Source organism: Rattus norvegicus, chromosome 11, assembly GCF_036323735.1.
Source record: "Rattus norvegicus strain BN/NHsdMcwi chromosome 11, GRCr8, whole genome shotgun sequence".
NCBI classification, from domain to species: Eukaryota; Metazoa; Chordata; class Mammalia; order Rodentia; family Muridae; genus Rattus; species Rattus norvegicus.
Window position 1 is genome coordinate 80553321 of NC_086029.1, and position 18493 is coordinate 80571813.

Sequence of the window (18493 nt, forward strand, 5' to 3'; positions counted from 1 at the left end):
GGTATTTGTTCCTTTTTTAACTATCACAGGGCTATACTTATAGATATCTCTTGAACTTAATATATAAAAATATAATGTACATCAACAAATGGCAAAGGACAGTATTGCATCTGCCAGGGTTGGAGTAACAGGCAACGTGCTTCAGTTCTATTTCCCTGCATATTTTTTTAGCTTGACTTTGATCAGGAAGGAAAGCGTCGGTTCTAAGGCAGACGTAATTCTCTCTTTTTTTTTTTTTTTTGGTTCTTTTTTTCCGGAGCTGGGGACCGAACCCAGGGCCTTCCGCTTCCTAGGCAAGCGCTCTACCACTGAGCTAAATCCTCAACCCCCAGACGTAATTCTCTTACCCAGACTGCATATCCCTTTCTCCAACTGGTACCCGACTGGGCATCTGCAGGTGAAAGATCCCTGAGTATTGTTGCACACGGCCAGGGGAGGACAGGGGCTGGAGTGGCATTCGTTCACATCTGCAGGGGTGACAAACAAGAGCATGTTGATGGGGTGGCGGACAAAGAGCCATTATCCAGTATATACTAAGATCCAAGTGGCACCGTGTGGAGTGCTGTTGAAGAAGAACGGGAAACCACCTTGTCCTCAAGGGGCTGCCTGCCTGCCAGGGCAGTGGTAGCCGTACGAAGAATCAACTATATCAAGGCGGATGTGGAGGTACAGAGATAAACGTAGATCTAGTTGGCTGCTGTTGTTTCGAGACAGGGTCTCATCCTCTTATCCCTGGCTGGCCTGGAACTCACTGTGTAGAGCAGAGTGGTCTTATATTTTTGGTTGTGAGCCTAGCCTTTAACGGCTGAGCCACCTCTCCAGCCCCACAGTGGTCTTGAACTCTTAGAGATCCCTACTCTCTCTGGCTCCTGGGTGCTGGGATTAAAGACATGCCCAGCAGAAACAGTAGATTTTGATGCAGGGAAGAATTAAAGACTGTCTTCAATTATACTAAAATAATACATAAAACTAAAGAGACTTCGACGAGCAGATCTTTGGGAAGAGGGTATGATTCTGAGCTGAGGAACCAGCAGAGTAAATGCCCACGGCAGGAGAGTGTAGGTATCTTTAGGGAGCTCTAGAAGGTCTGGTGTTGCAGGGGCGTAGAGAATCTATAGACCAGAACCAGGCCAAAAGTTTGTCTGTAACATGCTGTGGTCCTTCATGTTATCATACAGACAACCCACAAGCATCCTAACACTCAAACAGGAAGACTATAAAACTTAAAAAAAAAAATCTCACCTTTGTACACTCTAGAAGAGAAAGTCTCTTTTAAAAACGATTGTTTTTAATTGTGTGTATGTGTGTGCACGCATGAGTGCAGGTGCCTGCAGAGGGCAGAGACGTCCAATTGCTTTTGAGCTTCAATTATAGGCAGTAATGAAGCCCCTCCCCCAATATGGGTTATAGTACCCAAACTTGGGTCCTCTGAAAGCACAGTACATGCCGTCCACCCTGGAAAAGGGATTTATGAATAGCCCATTAGCCCAAGGTAACATCACAGCAAACGATCCTGCCTCTTACCCACGCTGCAGTTCTCCCCTTGCCAGGCAGGCGGGCACACACATCGATACCCACGACCGGCGAGGTCCACAATGCATTTGCCGTCGTGAAGACAAGGGTTCACGGGACAGCTGTGGACTAAGCACATTGAAGGAATAACACAGGCGATGTCAAAGCAGCTCTGGCGAATATCTCGCTCTCAAAGCTAATGCTTGGTTCTAGCTCACGTTGGTTCACCTGCCCTGAGAAACCTCATGCCCACGGAAAGAGAGCAGGGTCCCCAGAGGCGCGAAGACAGAGATCATGGTACTGGGCACAGATGTGGTTTGGGTCCGTATTCAAGGGCTAGGTAATTGCATACCTGAATGTAAGCACGAATACTAAATGCTTCTTGCGGGCCACTTGGTTCAGGGCCAATAACTATATTGCCTGTGCGATACTTAGAAGATTCTACTGGGCTCAGTAAATGCCAACTTAAAACATGTTCTAAGGTGGAAAGACTCCCTGATCAACTTATCCTGTCTGCTCCAAGATCCACTCTGTGTGCACGAACGCATACATATGTGTGGTTCCTTTTTTTCTCTTGGACTTTGTCAAAACTCTCGAAACCTTTATTTGAAAAAAAATCTTGGAACACGTACATTTATTTGCAGTTGCTACGCTTTTTGTTGTTTTTGATTTATCTTGAGATGGTCTCCTGTAGCCCAGGCTGGCCACAAATTAACTGTATAGCTCAGGATGGCCTTGAGCCCCTGATCTGCTTAACTCCACCTCCCAAGCGCTAGGATTACAGGTCTCTCATGCTAATTTCTTTCCATGTACAGAAATAGGCTCCATCTGAATTCAGGAGGGCCTCTATGGTTAAACTTTAATGTCACCATGGAATATTAATTCGTTCCCTGCCTCATGGTGCCCACCTCTGTCTTGCTCTCTATAGTGAGAAAGGTCACATCACGGTTATGAGATACTTGTTTAATAGGGGGTTTTGAAAAGCTGGAAACCATATTATCACTTGCAGGGAGGAGGGAAAGAAAACAGAAGTCAGGTCCTTCAAAATAGCCTGAAACAAGTGGGCTGCTGTTGACATGGCTATCATGTTCTTCACAGCCCTTGCTGAAATTTATCACTTTGAAATTATGTGTCTGTGGGGTGTGTGAAATTATGTGGGGTGCGGGTATGGGCCTGTGGGCACACTGCTTACGGAGCCCAGGAGGAGGCGCTACACCCCTTGAGTTGGAATTACAAGTGGTTGTGAGCTTCTCCACATGAGTGCTAGGAAGCAAACTCCGGACCACTACAGGAAAGGATGTCCTCTCTCCAGCCCCCATACCTTACATGTTACCTAGCATCACCCACATGAGCAGAGCACCTACGTAATTAAACACTGTGCCCTTAGGTAATTCTATGGTTTGCCACAAACGTGCTGCAAACACCTCCAGCAACCGTCACAGCTAACGCTCGCTTTAAGGGAGTCTGCTGAAGTGAAGGTTTTTCTGGAGAAGACTACTCAGGCTGCTGAGGAGGGAGCGCTGTGGCCTAGCAGTGGGGACAGCTTATGACCCTGAACTCTAGGTTCATCCTCACTGAGATTCGTACCACAAACTGAGCTCTTGGCTGTAGCCACCACACACCCTTCCCATCCTTTCCCTGTAACTTAAGAGGTCAATCTCTCTCTCCTCCTTCAACAGCAGTCCTCCCTGTCTGAGTCTGGATCACCTACCAGCGCACTGGGAACGCCACATCCTGCTGTCTTCCTCCTGCCTTTCTTAACCCGGGCTTGCCTTTTCTCCCCTGACACCAGCACCTTCAACATGCTGAACAGATAACCTGACCCACAGGGCAAAGAAACTCTGGTCAAGCGTTCACTGGGATGAGGTCTGTTGAACGTCCTTTTGTTTGCATGTCTTCTGGTTACCAACTAGCAAAGAACTTGTGGCCTCCCTTGATAGAGAGAAGCCTTTGACCTCGGGAAGCCCCTGAGCTGACTGAGGTGGAAGCTCTGGGTTCTTTTTTGGAAAGCAGACATTCAACTCACACCTCCCTCTAACAAGCCACCCCAAAGTTCCTTTTGTGGTGCCTGAGAACCTGTGGGAGACTCTCTGTGTGTGTGTGTGTGTGTGTGTGTGTGTGTGTGTGTGTGTGTGTGTGTGCGCGCACACACACGCTAGGCAAGTGTTTTGCCGACATTCTGTATCTTAGCCCCATGAAAGTTGCTCTTTCAGCTTCTCCACTGTGCAAACCCACATCTATGCCTGGCTGGCATTGACCTTAGGTGAGTTAAAGGCACAGTCGAAACGTTTGACAATTACAGGGTATGACAGGGTACAGTTATATCTTCTATGCATGTCAAACAGGGTCAAAGTGTCCTCTCTCCTCGTTCTTCAGAAAGAATCACGTAACGTGGGGGGGATATCAGGAGAAAATTAGGCCCACACTGCCCATACTTCATGCCTTGTATTTCAGTGGGAGTCATTCCAAGTCGTAAAACAGACCCAGATACTAGCCATGTCTACACATTCACACAAACCACAAGCCCCTTGCAGCTCTAATGTTAGACAGGGCCTAGTGGCCAAGGTATTTGTTAAGATGCACTTTACCTGGGGTTAGAGGTGACAGTGCTGTTGGTGACTGCAGGGTGCTCTGAGCAGCAAAGGTGGTATATTTGAAAGTCAACATTTCAGCTGTGGAAACATCTGTGGTCTGAGGTGAAGACGGTCTAAGAAAATGTGAAACCGGGCTGGACTCTTCCGCATGGCCAATCTCCGTGATCATTTCTTCTGCTGGTATGGTTGATGTGGTCAGAGGGATTGAGTGAGTGGTAGGATCCGTATAACCCTGGTTCCCTTCTGTGGTGATGGCCCCTTTAGTTGAGATTTGTGGCACTAGAATTTCAGGGTTGGTTGGGAGGTATTGTTTCTTCGGGGTAGTGTGCACAGCTACAGGATCTGGGGTCAAAGCTTCTACACGTGACGGGGTACTGGGACTGGTCACAGGAGAGTTAGTAGTAGTATGGGACATGGTGGATGTCAAAGCTGGAGACCTCTGGGCTAAGCTGGTGCTTGTGGCTGGAAGGGCTGGCTCTGTGGAGAACCCTGTTAAGGCTGGGGCCCCTGGGGCCCCTGGAGGAAGGCTCACTGTTACTGCTCTGGTAGAGTCTGTGGGCGGAGACACGAAGCTTGGTGACTTAGCTCCTGTGATGGGTTTCTCTTGCTGTGGGGTGCTCTGGTTCTTGGGGTCTGCGGTTTGGTTGCTGGGGATCAACACAACGGCTGCTACCGTCGTTGACATTTGGACTGAAGTCACACGTGGCTCCCTTGCCTGGTGAGGGGCTAGGGTGGAAGACAGATGTGTGAAAGTTGTCTGTGAGACAGGATATGGGACGAGAGTCGACACCATTAAGGAGACCGGTGAAGCTGACGGTGAGGACGTGGCTGTCTCAGAGGTAGACTTTAGCTGCTGTATGGGAGACCCGGTTGACGGTAAGGCTGATGAGAACGGCTGGGGCTGTGACGGTGAGGGCGGCATTGAAGGCACCCCTGAATCAGATGGGTCCTCAACAGGTTCGGTGCTGGTATCGAGAACTGAGGTGTTTGGCATATTAACGGTGGGTGTGTGGGGTGGAAGGCTGGACGTAGGCAGAACCGGTGACTCGGTGGAAGACTGAGCAGGCTCACCATTGTAGGAGGACTGGCTACTTTGCTTAGGCTGAGCCTGAGAAGGAGAGTCCAAGTGTGTAGAGTCTGAGATCTTAATGGAAGAGGTTGAGCTCTCGCCGGCCTCCGAGTAGGAAGTGTTATCTGTAATGGACAGCAACGTCCGTTCTCCTTTGGTGAAAGTAGACGGAACATAGGCATGGTCTGTGTGGTCGCTGGAAGTCCTTTGTCCAGCGTCTGAGCCATGCTCTTGAGTGTAGCTAAGTCCAGTGACTGTGAACAGAAAAGACAAGAGTTGGGTCAAGTAAATGAAAAATCTTTGAAACAAGCACTAGAAAATAAATACTCTTTGTGTCTTCCTCCAGGAGGAAGACACTGATTTCTGTGGCCAGCACACTGAGTGAGGATGACAGAGGAAGGCTAAAATAGTCAGGGTCACTCAGAGTAGGTCCCCCTTCCTGTGAGGAGCAGTGATGATGACGTTAAGTGGGGACCAGTAGCCTAAAAATAGGAAATGTTTCCAAAGTCCTTCCCTATGCCCCTTTCTAATAAAAACAAACTGCACTTGAAAAGCTCCCCAGATCCGAAACAGTAATCACCATTATCAAATGGAAAAAGAAAAACACTCCCAACTTTCCGCTCTGTCTAATGAGGTATTTCTTCCCGGTAGATGGTCTTCACCATAGTTACTGTTCTCCTTTATTTTCAACCCCTCAGGCAGATGTCATCCCATATACCTCAAGCAAGCATGAGGCGAGAGGGGTGGGAGAACTCAGAAAGTTCTTGTCCTTTTTTTTTTTTTTTTTCTCGGAGCTGAGGACCGAACCCAGGAAAGTTCTTTTCCTAATAAGCAGTAAGCTACTTTTGAGCTGCCAGCCAATTTAACATCCCAGGACTGCGAATCAATCCGCAGATAGCAGAGGAAGGCGGCTGTGGGAAGACCCACCTCCGAGGGTTGGTGGCCCGGATAGCAGGCCAGCGTGCTCCGTCACGTTCCCGCGTGGAGTGGGGCGTGCAGAGCGGGTCGCTGCACGCGAGAGGTCAAGGGACCGCTGCGTGCGCTCCCCGCTCCGGGTGAACATTGCTGATGTGTGAGGAGCGCGCGCCCCCGAAGTGCTGTCTGCCAGAGCGGAGCTGTCGCTTAGCAACGCACCATCTTCCGGAGCTGCAGGCAAGAGAGCTCAGGTAAATGCAGGGGCAGAACTTTTAGCCTCACATTCAAGCCCAGAGGCTTCCCTGAGGCTCTTACTCAGTGGCCAGAGGGTGGATACCTCTGTTCCCATTACTCCAGCCAAAGGATCCAGAATACTGGATTTCTGCTCCGTGATAAAAGATAACAATCGCAGTTGTATCAGTGAAGTTGGTGGCAAGTTAAGGGCAGGGCGTGTGGAGTGTCAGTTAACACGGGTCAAAAAATAGCATGGATACTTATGGACAGTAGTGGTGCACTCAGGAGGCAGCGGCGGGTCGATCTCTGAGTTCGAAGCTAGCTTGGTGTGCAGAGTGAGTTACAGGACAGTCAGGGCTACACAGAGAAACTCTGTCTCAAAAAGTAAACGAAACGAACCAAAAAAGGCATAGAGAGTAAGATTGGTGTGCTTTTTATAAAAATAAAAAAAAATGTGTGTGCGCGTGGTGCAGATGTGTGTGTGTGAGTGTGCATATGTGTAAGCGTGTATGCGAGCATGTGTATGTGTGTGTGTGCGCGGATGTGTGTGTGAGTGCATGTGTGTGTGTGTGTGTGTGTGTGCATGCACACATACACGTCAAAGCAGGAGTGGGAAACTTGGAGGATGATTAGTTAGAGTCTGTTCTCTCCTTCCATCATTTGGGTTCTGGGGATCAAGCTCAAAGCATTAGGCTTGGGGTTGGGGATTTAGCTCAGTGGTAGAGCGCTTGTCTAGCAAGTGCAAGGCCCTGGGTTAGATCCTCAGCTGGGGGGGGGGGGGAAGGAGCATTAGGCTTGGCGGCAAGCACCTTTACCCACTGAGCCATCTTGCCAGCCCCGCTTTTATTTTTAATGCACTTAATCTATTTTGTTGGACGAGGGAAGGCAGCACACGAATACATGAATACATGCCCTGTCTCTCTTTTGACAGGGTTATGTTGTATGCTAAACTTAGAACTAGCTTATATTATTAAATTTCTAAGTAAATCCATTTCAGAAATAATGACCATCAAGTACAAACTCGATCTGTGTACATACACACAAATAAAAGAAATATCTTTTAAAAACAGTTTTTATTTAATTATTTTGATTTTTATGTCTTTAATGTTTGGGTGTGTATGTGTGTGTGTGTGTGTGTGTGTGAGAGAGAGAGAGAGAGAGAGAGAGAGAGAGAGAGAGAGAGAGAGAGAGAGAGAAAGAGAAATGTGTGTCGGATGCCTGCAGAGTCTAGAAGAGGGTTTCGGTCAGATTCCCTGGAACCGTAGTTACAGGCAGTTGGGAGCCACCCTGTGGGTGCTGGAAAGGAACCCAGGTCCTCTGTAAGAGTCACAAGTGCCCTTAGCCACTGAGCCATCTCTCCAGACCCTTTATTTTTATTTTTAAATTATGTATCTGAATGTGGGTTTGCAAACATGAGTGCAGTACCTACAGTGGTCAGAGAGGGCGTGAGATGCCCTGACTTACAGCTGGTTGTGAACCGTTTGATTAGGGTGATGGAAAAAGGAACACAGGTCTCCTGCAGGAGCCATATGCACTGAGTGTCATCTCTGTAGCTCCATTAATCATCCCTAAAATCACTATTAGTGTCAATGATGTTTTGGGTTTTTCGGTAAATAAGCAAAACCGCCGAGAATCGGATAATTTGGCTCATTAGAAGCTTCGGAACTCTCTCTTGCTGCCCAAGCTCATGAGCAGAAGAACAAACAAACCACCCTTGTGGCTTCATCAGTCACAAGACAACGATCAAAGATCATAGCTGACTTCACTGGCTCCTGAGGGCACCGTCCCAGGCAGGACTGCTTGAGACAGAGTCAGACTTTCTGTAATCCCAAGCCTGGCTAGGCCATTTCTTGTTTTGGCTAAAAGGAGAGAGCTTCCTCCCCTAGAGGGAGGTGCTAAAGGGCAGGTGTTAAGCTGTGATCGGTGCTAAAGGACAGGGTTATGCTGTGATTGGTCCAAAACACCAGTCAGTGGTTGGTGCTAAGAGCATGGCTGCATGCTCTAAAGCAAACGGCTGTGACTGGCCCACATAAGGCTAGTTAGACTCTGACTTCTGCTTCTCCTGTGCCGTGGCAGTAGACCCCCCCAGAGGCTTCTCCAGAGTGGACCTTTCAGGCTATTTTCAGAAAGAGTAGCAAAGGCCCCAGAGAGTAGAGGGTATCAGATTGAAGACGGTACCAGTGGTCAGGCTGCATCTGCACAGCTGAAAATCTCAGAGAGACTCAGTGCAGGGGGCCTGACACACAGCCCGGCACTGCTCATGGCCACTCCGATGCATGCAGTCATTACTACTGGGCAACACTGCAGAGGCCCCATTGAGACTCCATTCAGAGTCTCAAGCCCAGACCTGGCTTCCTGGTGTACAAACTCAGCACCCCTCAGATGCAACTGCTGTTGTATCTTTGAAAAAGTAGGGGGGCCTTGGAACTCCCAGCCCTGCTCGTGGTGAGAGCTGGGCCCAGTAGCAGATTGTCTGCTGGTTCACCTGTCTGCTGGGATCACCACCGGCAGTGCAGTGAATGGGTGCACATGCCTGTGCGAGTAATCCTGGCAGCGCCTGACACCCCCATTCCTACTAGGTGCCCCTGATTGCACCCAGGCTCCCTAGATATGGCTATGACATCTGGAGGAGGATGGATAGAGCAGAAGGAAGAGAAGCAGAGACCACAAAGGAGAAATTAATGGAAGATTGTAAGGAGCCAATAAGAAGCCCAAGAGGCCCTCCCAAAGGCCCTGGTCACCAGATTTCCAGAGAGAGACTCAAGCCTGTATGGCTGAGGATCTTGAAGTCCAGGCTGAGAGCTGTTAGTTACAGTGGCCATTACTGAGGAGCCTGGGGCCTGGGGCCTCCACAGGAACGGTAACATTACAGAGTCCGTCTTCCACTGATTGATGCTGTCAAATCTGAGGGAAGGAAAAGCTGCTGGACCAGATCTGAAGTGTGAGTGCTTCTCCACTCTCTATCCGGGCACAGGAAAGAACCTTAACCGGAAATGAGGAGTGCGTCAGTGACTCAGAACAACGGTAAGAAGGTGACTTAAGGCATGCTGAAGGACTTGGGAGACACCTGGGTGCTGAGCCACCCAGTATGGGTGCAAAAGGAAAAGATCGAGGCTGAGAGATCGTGTATACTCTACAAGTGAAATTCAGGTCTGCAAGCAATCGCATCAGGGCCGGAAGCGGACAGAAGCACGGTAGCCTGAAGCCGCTGAGTTTGAACTGAGCAAGGGGACGGACTGAGAAATAGCCAAGATAGGTGTTATAATTAGTCAGGCTTTGGCTGATCCAGAGGCCAAGAGATAAAGTATTATACTAATCTACAGTGAGGCCATTTCAGGAATGAGGCCACTCCTTATCTAGTTTACAAAAAAAGATTTAAAAATCATGCGTAGGTGCATGTGTGTTTACGTGCCTATGAGTGCAGTTGCCCATGGAGGCCAGAAGAGGGCATCAGGTAGATATTCCGGAGTTGGGAGCTGCCTGATGGGGGTGCCAGGAACACAACTTAAAAAGGATGCTACTAGTAACTTGGTAATTTCAAGACGGCATGTATCTACATAAGATGTGTCCCTGAACAATCACAGGGACACTATAAATAATGACGCATTCCTGATGGAGTACAGAAGTACAGATACATGTCAGATGAATGGAGGCCATGTGCATTACGTACACAAGAGAGCACACACGATATGACGGCTTCTACAGGAAGCATCGAGAAGTTGTCGTTAGAAGGCACTGGGTGTGGGGCAGGCTATACTGTGGGGTGTGGACACAGAAGACCCCAGAGCTCTATCTGAGAGACGAGGAGGTGGCGCCAGGAGCTCCTCAGAGGCGGGGCTGGGGAGATGGCTCAGTCAATCAAGCTTTTGCTGTGCAAGCCCAGGGATCTGACCTCCATCTTCAGCGCTCATATCAAAAGCAGGGCACGGCAGCACTCTTCACACCAGGGACAAGTAGACAGCCTTAGTCAGTCAGTGAGACCCAAGCCTAAGTGAGAGACTCATCCCCAAAATAAAGTAGATCGCTTCGGAGGGACAATATGAGAGGTCGACCACTGGGCTCCATTTGCATCTGTGTGCTTGCGAGCCTGCGGGCGCACACGCACGTGCACACACCATGCGCGCACATACACACACGCACATACACGCACGCACGCGCACACACATGCACATACATACACCATAGAAAAAGAGTTGAGATGTGCCAGGCAGAAAGAGTGGAGCATGTACGCACGTTTGTATTAACCAGCTAAGAGAGGCCTGGGAATAGTAAAATCCCTCTCCTAAGGTATGCTTTGGTAGATTGAGGGATCAGACACATCCTCAGGCCCTGGGCTCTGCTTCCGTGGACTAAGAACTCACTTGAATGCGCTCTTCCAGGTGCTGGGGAATCCAGACTCTCGGAAGAAGATGTAGATGAAGAAGATGAAGACTCTGCGTAGCTCCTCCCACCCAACCCCGAGGCACCACCTTGCGGCTGTCGTGCATCGAGTGAGGACTGAGTCAAACCCCAAGGACCCCCAGCTTCTGGATGCAAAGCCGAGCTTCCTGCCATATCTGTAGATGTTCTGTTCTTGGCGGGGAACCATGGTTCTGAGCTCTCTCCACTATCAATGGAGGAGACTGACTTAGACCCAGTCTCAGTCAGAGGCACGGTCCTTCCATTTCCTGCTTCGGAGCTGCTGGCGAGCTGGTGTCCTCCGAAGGCTGTGAAGATATGACAGGGGGAAAGGCCGTTAGTAGACCTGGGATGATGCTTAACAACTAAGATGTCCTCTCTCAGGCAAGCTTCCTTCTGCCAAGGAGCCTTGAACAGCGTTTATACGGGCCACCCGACGTGCACCATCGTGTTCCAAATTTTTCTAAAATTATTGGACATTAACAACATCGTGATCTTAAAAATCAAGGCTGGAGACCAGGAGACTTGAGAGTGGCATGCACGAACAGCAATTTATAGACTTGGGTGTTTCTCTCTGTCCCTTGAGGAAGTAGCTCAAGGGAAGAGTCATTACATCTACCAAGTTCAGTGGCATAAATATGGTTGGTAGAGCATCTTCCCCCCCTAAAAACAGCTGGATTATCGATAAACATTCTACTTCCGATGTATAGTAAAATAAACTATGAGGAGTGAGCCAAACTATGAATTTGGGGAATACGTTTATGTCCGACAAATTATTTAAAAAGACGGTCTATACCCAAAAATCACTGGCTCCAGCTAAAGAGCAGGCCAGGCCTCCCTTTGAAGATGATGTTATAGAATGAAAGGAAGAAGAACCGTGAGAGCCCAAGGCCGAGGTCTCCACTCTGCTGAGCGAGCTCAGAAGCTGGGCTGGCTCTACTTACGTCCTCCAAGTCTTGCTGTTCTCATCTAGGGATGGCGTTTGTCCACGCCCAAAGATAAAAAGGCCAATAAAGGACCAGGCGTCACTAAGGTCACACATCCCTTCGGAGACTGCAAATGGTCCTAAAGAGGCCCCCTAAGGACACCGAACTATATAAAATGTCCCATAAGGGTAGATTACTCACAGGGGGCATCACTTTGCCAGCGTATAGATGGGAAGCCATATCCATTTTCTGTAAACAGCTCAGCACCTTCTCCATCTCCCAGATGCTCAGTTAGTCTGCTGTCCGTCCTTGAGTCCTTCGCAGAGGGCGAAGAGTGGACCGACACTGAAGTTATAGCAAGTCGGGAGCGCTCGGGGAAGCCCTCTGTCTCGTTTGTAGGCTCCACACTGACAGGCAGAGACCGGGGCGTTCTTGGGACGCCATTGGTGAATGTGTCAGTGATGAGCATGCTCTTTGTCTGGGTGATTGATGGGTTTTGGAGAGCGGTGAAGTTATTCCCATTCCTCATACTTCCAGAAGCTAAAACAGAAGGAAAAATGTGCTTCAGAACTACTCGAATGGTGAAGAAAATCAGGATTCTACCTAGGCACGAATAATTTGATATGAGCACTTTAATACGGTTGATGTAACAGAGAGCAGACATTTGTATCATGCAATAGGAGACCCTCCTTTTCTTTCTCCTCAGCGCTCTCACAGGGCTGGTTACAGTCAGATCACTCACCATACACAAATTAAGTTTTCTATTCAAGCTAAAGAATAGGAGAAACCCAGACGAAGAAAAAAAAAATTAACTTGTGTTCTACAGAGGAACTGCACTCCACAGGGCAGGAATCCCACAGGCCACCAGGATAAAGCTGTTGCTGCCAGTTTGGTTTTAGCGATGTAACCCTTTTGTTCAAATGCTATCACAGACTTAAAATCCAGTCCACATGTGAATCGGGGTTGAGCTAGTGTGGGGTATACAACCCCTCAGTCAGCACTGGGGCTCTGTAGAACACAGTCAAGACACTACTGGCTTAGGAAAGTGATTCCCAAGCATCAAAGGGTCTTGAGTATTCCCTGAATCACGGTCAGCCTAAAGCTTATACTTTGAAAGGCCATTCAGATGACATACATCAACAGAACTACTAACCAACAGGAGAACGTATTATTGTCAAAGGAATATTATTTAATTTCACCTAAAAGCAGACAAACTCCATTATTGTAGATACTAACTCTCACTAAGCTAGAGAGAGCCATCTTCAAACCAGTTATAGTACTAGAATCAAAAACTCTAGGCTGGGGACAGTTTTGTTGCCCCCCCCTTTTTATTTCCTGATCAGTAAAATGGATGGAAATTGTTGGATAACTCAGGAATTCAGTTATATACCACAGGTCTGAATATACCGTCTGCCCCTCATCACAGCTGCCCAGCTGTCCTTCCAGAGGGACACTTTCCAAGGGAACTTTAGAACTCGCCATTAGCCAGGAGGTGGTAGCCCAAGCCATTAATCCCATCACTCAGAAGGCAGAGGTAAGGAGTTTTTCGAGTTCGAGGCCAGCCTGATCTAGAGTGAGTTCCAGGACAGCCGGGGATACACAGCGAACCCTATCTCAAAACAAACGACCCCAGACAAAACCAAACAAAAGTAAAACAACGAAAAGAGATCTGACTTCAACAAGGTACCTTAAAGCCCTAACACCAAAGGACTGAGGCCATAACTCAGTGGTAGGAAGCTTACTTGGCATGCACCAGGCCCTGTGTTCAAACCCAGCACAACAAGATATCCTTACTACAGGCAAGAATAAGGTGCAGGGGTTGGGGATTTAGCTCAGTGGTAGAGCGCTTGCCTAGCAAGCGCAAGGCCCTGGGTTTGGTCCCCAGCTCCGGAAAAAAAAGAAAAAGAAAAAGAAAAAGAAAAAAAAAAAGATCCGCAAGGAAAAAAAGTGCTTTCTTTCTTTTCCCACTTGAAGCCAAGAGCAACAAAGAACGATCTATACCCCTACCATGAATGGCTTCCAGCCATTAATCTCGGCTCTGAAAAGGGAAAGAAGGAAGCTGTTATTATAAACAGTGCTTTGAAGACCAGTCTTCCGTGCAGCTGTGGCCAAAAGCTCAAACAGATTTTAGACATTGAGAGAAAGTATGGGGAAGTGGGAGGCTGGAGAGATGGCTCAGCGGCTAAGGGCACTGGCTGCTCTTCCAGAGGACCCAGGTTCAATTCCTAGCACCCATATGGTACCTTATATAACTGTCTGTAACCCCAGTTCCAGAGGGTCTGAACCACACCCAGGCAAAATACCAGTGCACATAAAAATAAAAAGAGCATTAAAAAATTAGATTATCTAGGTAGATTATAGGAAGCAAAGGTTCCCTTCACTCTTGTGCAAAACCACAACAGCAGGGACACAGCCTGCTGCTCTGATTACTGAAGCTTTATGAGAACAGACGCAGGTGCAGGCGACCCACAGAGACACTGGGTGCAAAGGCATCCAGTCCTGCTGGAACACAAACAGAAAACAAAAACCACAGGGCTGGAGGGATGGCTCAGTGATTAAGAGCTCCGACTGCTCTCCCAATGGAGCCCGGTTCAATTCCCAGCACCAACAGCAGTTCACAAACATCTGTAACTTTCTGACACCTTCATCCAAACATACATGCAGGCAAAACACCAATGCACATAAAAGTAAAAAAAAAAAAAAAAAAGAAAAAAAGAAAACTTACTTAAAAGAACGGCACTTTGGGAAGCAGGGAATGGGGGAATCGAATTTGGTCAAAATATATGCATATGTGAAATTTGTAAACAATAAAAAAGAAAAATTGTCATGTGCTAAAACAAAAACCGTTTTGTCTAAGAAAGGAGAGACCAGATATGGATATGATCCATAAGCCGTCTCCAAATTACTTTTTTTTTTTTTTGGTTCTTTTTTTTTTTCGGAGCTGGGGACCGAACCCAGGGCCTTGTGCTTCCTAGGTAAGCGCTCTACCACTGAGCTAAATCCCCAGCCCCTTCCAAATTACTTTAAAAACATTTTTATTTCTTTTTTTTTTTTTTTTTTTTTTGGTTCTTTTTTTTCGGAGCTGGGGACTGAACCCAGGGCCTTGCGCTTCCTAGGCAAGCGCTCTACCACTGAGCTAAATCCCCAACCCCGACATTTTTATTTCTAATCAACTACATTATGTAATTTGTTCAATATTCCCACCAAGCACAGTGGTGGCCATTGGACAGGACTTGACAATTAGGAGTGCTTGTTGCTCCTTCAGAGGACCTGTGTTTGGTCTGCAGCACTCACACTGGGTGCCTCTGGCCTGTGGCTCTGGCTCCAGAGATCCCAACACTCTCTTCGGCCTCTGAGGGCACCTTTATTCATGTGCAAAACCTGCACACAGACTTGGTGGAGGGGTGGGGGTGCACGGCGCATGCGCACACATGCAATTACAAATAAAACCTTAAACACAAACCCCACTATGTGGACTACATTGGAATCAGTGAGAGAAACCCAGACCTGCCATCTTGGTAGTGTTAGCAAAGAAATGGCCACGGAGCTACAATCACAAAGGTCACAGATGCTTTGTCTGTCACAAAGGAAAGCTGCTCCAATCCCCTGGCCTGAGGACTGTGCAACCTTCGGCCATCCCACATCATCATCGTAACCAGCTACCCTGGTTGGGCATGACAGTACATGCTGTAACCTCGGGAGGCTGAGGCGGGAAGATATTGAGCTGGGAAGCCAGTATGGTCTACACAGCAAGTTCCAGGCCCACCTCGACTACAGAGTAAGACAAAACAAAACAGCCATCCCCAGGTAAGCAACTGCAATGCACCAGACACAGAGCTATTTGCCTGATTGACATATTTCATTTAATCCTCACAGTAAAAAAGACACATTATGGCGTGTGGAAATGTGTCTGCAAAGCAGTGCTTGCCATTAATAAAAAAGGGAGTGCTTGAGCCAGGCGGTGGTGGCACTTGGGAGGCAGAGGCGGGAGGATCTCTGTGAGTTCGAGGCCAGTCTGCTGTACAGAGCGAGTTCCAGGACAGCCAGGGCCACACAGAGAAACCCTGTGGGGTGGGGGGATGCTTGCTTATTTGTCCACAGGCACTGCTTATGACCCTACATGGGCACCAGTGGCACTAGCTAGGAGGAAGCAGACTACATTTCTAACCAGCAGGCTGGCGTTAGAGAAATGGGAAACCTTCTGACTCTGAACCTCAGAAAAGGCAAAAATAAATAGAAAATTAAAAAAGAACAAAGGAAGGAAGGATGGGTATGGTAAGATGGCTATCTGGTAAGATGACTCATCGGTAAAGGCCCTTGCCGTCAAACCTGACAAGGGTTCAATCCTGTGTCCCATGGTTGGACAGAGAACCGAGCCCTTCAAGTTGTCCTCTGGCCCCTACATGTTGTGGCATATGTATTTCCCTACGCTAATAAAAATTTTTCAATAAAAAGTTTTAAAAATTGGAATACCACCCACTGGGAAAAAGGCCTAAGTTCCTAGTCTTCTTTGTAACAGGCCACCGAGGGAACAGCTGCTCAGCTGGTGTGAGCACGTGTCACTTTCCCGTCACAGGGCAAACCCCCCAGAGCCTACAGCATCCTCACATTGCTCAACCTTGAGGGCGATCCAGAACCTCCCAGGAGGAAAGCTGAGGCAGCTGATCTTACAACAAGGCAGACTAAATCCAAACATCCCTCAAGTCATTTATGTTCGCTTCCTTCACAAAGTAACATCACCACAGAACAATTTACCTGGACCGCATCAGCTCAACGGCCCACAGGAAAGACTCCCCCTAAGTCGAGACCCATTATTACGCCCGAGCTCTTACTACGTCTACCAAATGTCACCTTCAAAGAACATTAGCACAACTCTGACAAGCCAGCAAGTGAGAGCAATTTCTATTATGAACTGCAGCATCCCTTACATAAACACCCCTCTTGAAATCACTGCCCACTGCCTATGGACCAAACCGTAGCTGACTGTCCGACAACAATCTCACGCTCCACCCAGCTTCCCCCTGTGCCCCCATTTCCAGGAAGCTCCTACTAAATTTAGTGCTGAATTGTAGTCACTCTCACACAATTCAACATACACATTTGTGCCTTCAGAAGTGCGCTTCCTCCCCACCCTCCTCACCGGGGCCACTTGTTACTTTGTTTATAACCCCACCCCACACCATGACAAACAGTCTAAGAGACCGCAGAAAGCCTAGAGAGGCAGAGAGGCAGGGGAGGGTGGAGAGCAATGCCTTATAGTCCTGTAGGCCCCTACCTCACGTCCCTGCATGCTCAGGTGCTGTAAGACACAGATTCTGTTCAGAAACAGATTAACTCCTGGCTATCCAGGATGTGGAAAATTTGACCAGTGTGTGCTCTGCTTGGTGTCCTACTGCTGTAATAAAATACTGACCCAGAGCAACTCGGGAAAGAAAGTTTATCTTATTTTTTTGTAAAGTTCTAGGTAAAAACCCATAATTGAAGTAGAACCATGGAGGGGCACTACTTACTGGCGTGCTTAACCTGCTTTCTTTTCCTTTCCTTTTTTTTTTTCGGAGCTGGGGACCGAACCCAGGGCCTTGCGCTTGCTAGGCAAGCGCTCTTCCACTGAGCCAAATCCCCAACCCCTCTTTTCCTTTTCTTTAAAAGATGTATTTTATTTATTTTATTTATATGAGTACACTGTAGCTGTCTTCAGACACACCAGAAGAGGGCATCAGAGCCCATTACAGATGGCTGTGAGCCACCATGTGGTTGCTGGGAATTGAACTCAGGACCTCTGGAAGAGCAGTCAGTGCTCTTAACCACTGAGCCATCTCTCCACAGATCTGCCCCACAGGACAATCAGACAGAGGTATTTTCTCAATTAAGGGATCCTCTTCCCAGATAACCTTAGTTTGTGTCAAGCTGGCAATAACACAGCTAGCACACACACGTGTGTACCTAGGTGGCAGTAAAAGGAGCCCAGACGACACAGTTGAGCACGTGTGGATCACCAAACGCTGCCACCTTTCAGATCAAAAGAACCTCCTGTCATGCCCTTAGCTTGTCATCTGTAGGCACACCCCCTGAGGCCATTACAGAACTGACTGGTGTAAATGTTGGGCCTTTCCCTAGGTCACACTGCTAGAAAAACCACAAAGTCTTCCCCTGAGCCAGGACTTCATTGCTTGTCTTTGTTCTCTAAGCGGGCTGGTGAGGCAGGTTGACTCCAAGTCTGCCTTGGCGGGTCCTGCTGGCCCTCCTTAGGCTTTCTTGCCTACTTGCCTGAAGCTCTTGTGTCAGCCACGGACTCAGAAAGGGTTAGTAGAATCTTATGATGTCCATTCAGTAGAAAGAGAGGTACAGGGGGCTTGCTGGGTAGACTGGAAGGTACCAGGCTCATTTTAAAAACAGAGCTGAGGTTTGTTTCCTCCTTGGCCTCAGGCTCTCGCTGGGGTACGCCCTCTGCACTAAAGTCCTCTTTAGCGACCACTTTAGAGGGCAGTCTGATGTCACCCGAAGCAGAATTCCCAGGTCATTAAGGAAGAGAAATCCTCAGTATGACCCAAGGTCCGTGAAAGTCAGCAAAACTCCAAATATTAGAAATGGAAGGTTCTAGAACAGCAGCTCTCAACCTGTGGGTCTCAACCCCTTTGGGGGTCAAACGATCCTTTCACAGGGGTCACCTAAGACCATCAGAAAACACAGATGTTTACCTTATAATTTATAACAGTAGAGAAATTATGAAGTACAATGAAATAATTTTATGGTTAGTGGTCACTGCAACATGAAGAACTGTATTAAAGGACTGCAGCATTAGGAAGGTTGAGAACCACTGCTTTAGAACTGCCCAAAGAACAAGG

At 48.1% G+C, this 18493-nt stretch overlaps 1 protein-coding gene across 2 annotated transcripts in view; it reads right to left on the minus strand.

Moving 5' to 3' along the window:
* Positions 1-18493, minus strand: part of Heg1 (heart development protein with EGF-like domains 1) — an 88055-nt gene that overhangs the window by 41225 nt on the left and 28337 nt on the right. For both annotated transcript variants that reach the window (XM_017598169.3, NM_001427854.1), the window contains 6 exons: positions 11850-12188; positions 10686-11030; positions 6103-6321; positions 4101-5429; positions 1525-1641; positions 348-467 (listed from right to left, as the gene is read on the minus strand). In XM_017598169.3, the coding sequence (XP_017453658.1) occupies positions 348-467; positions 1525-1641; positions 4101-5429; positions 6103-6321; positions 10686-11030; positions 11850-12188 (2469 nt within the window). The remainder of the gene's footprint in view (positions 1-347; positions 468-1524; positions 1642-4100; positions 5430-6102; positions 6322-10685; positions 11031-11849; positions 12189-18493) is intronic.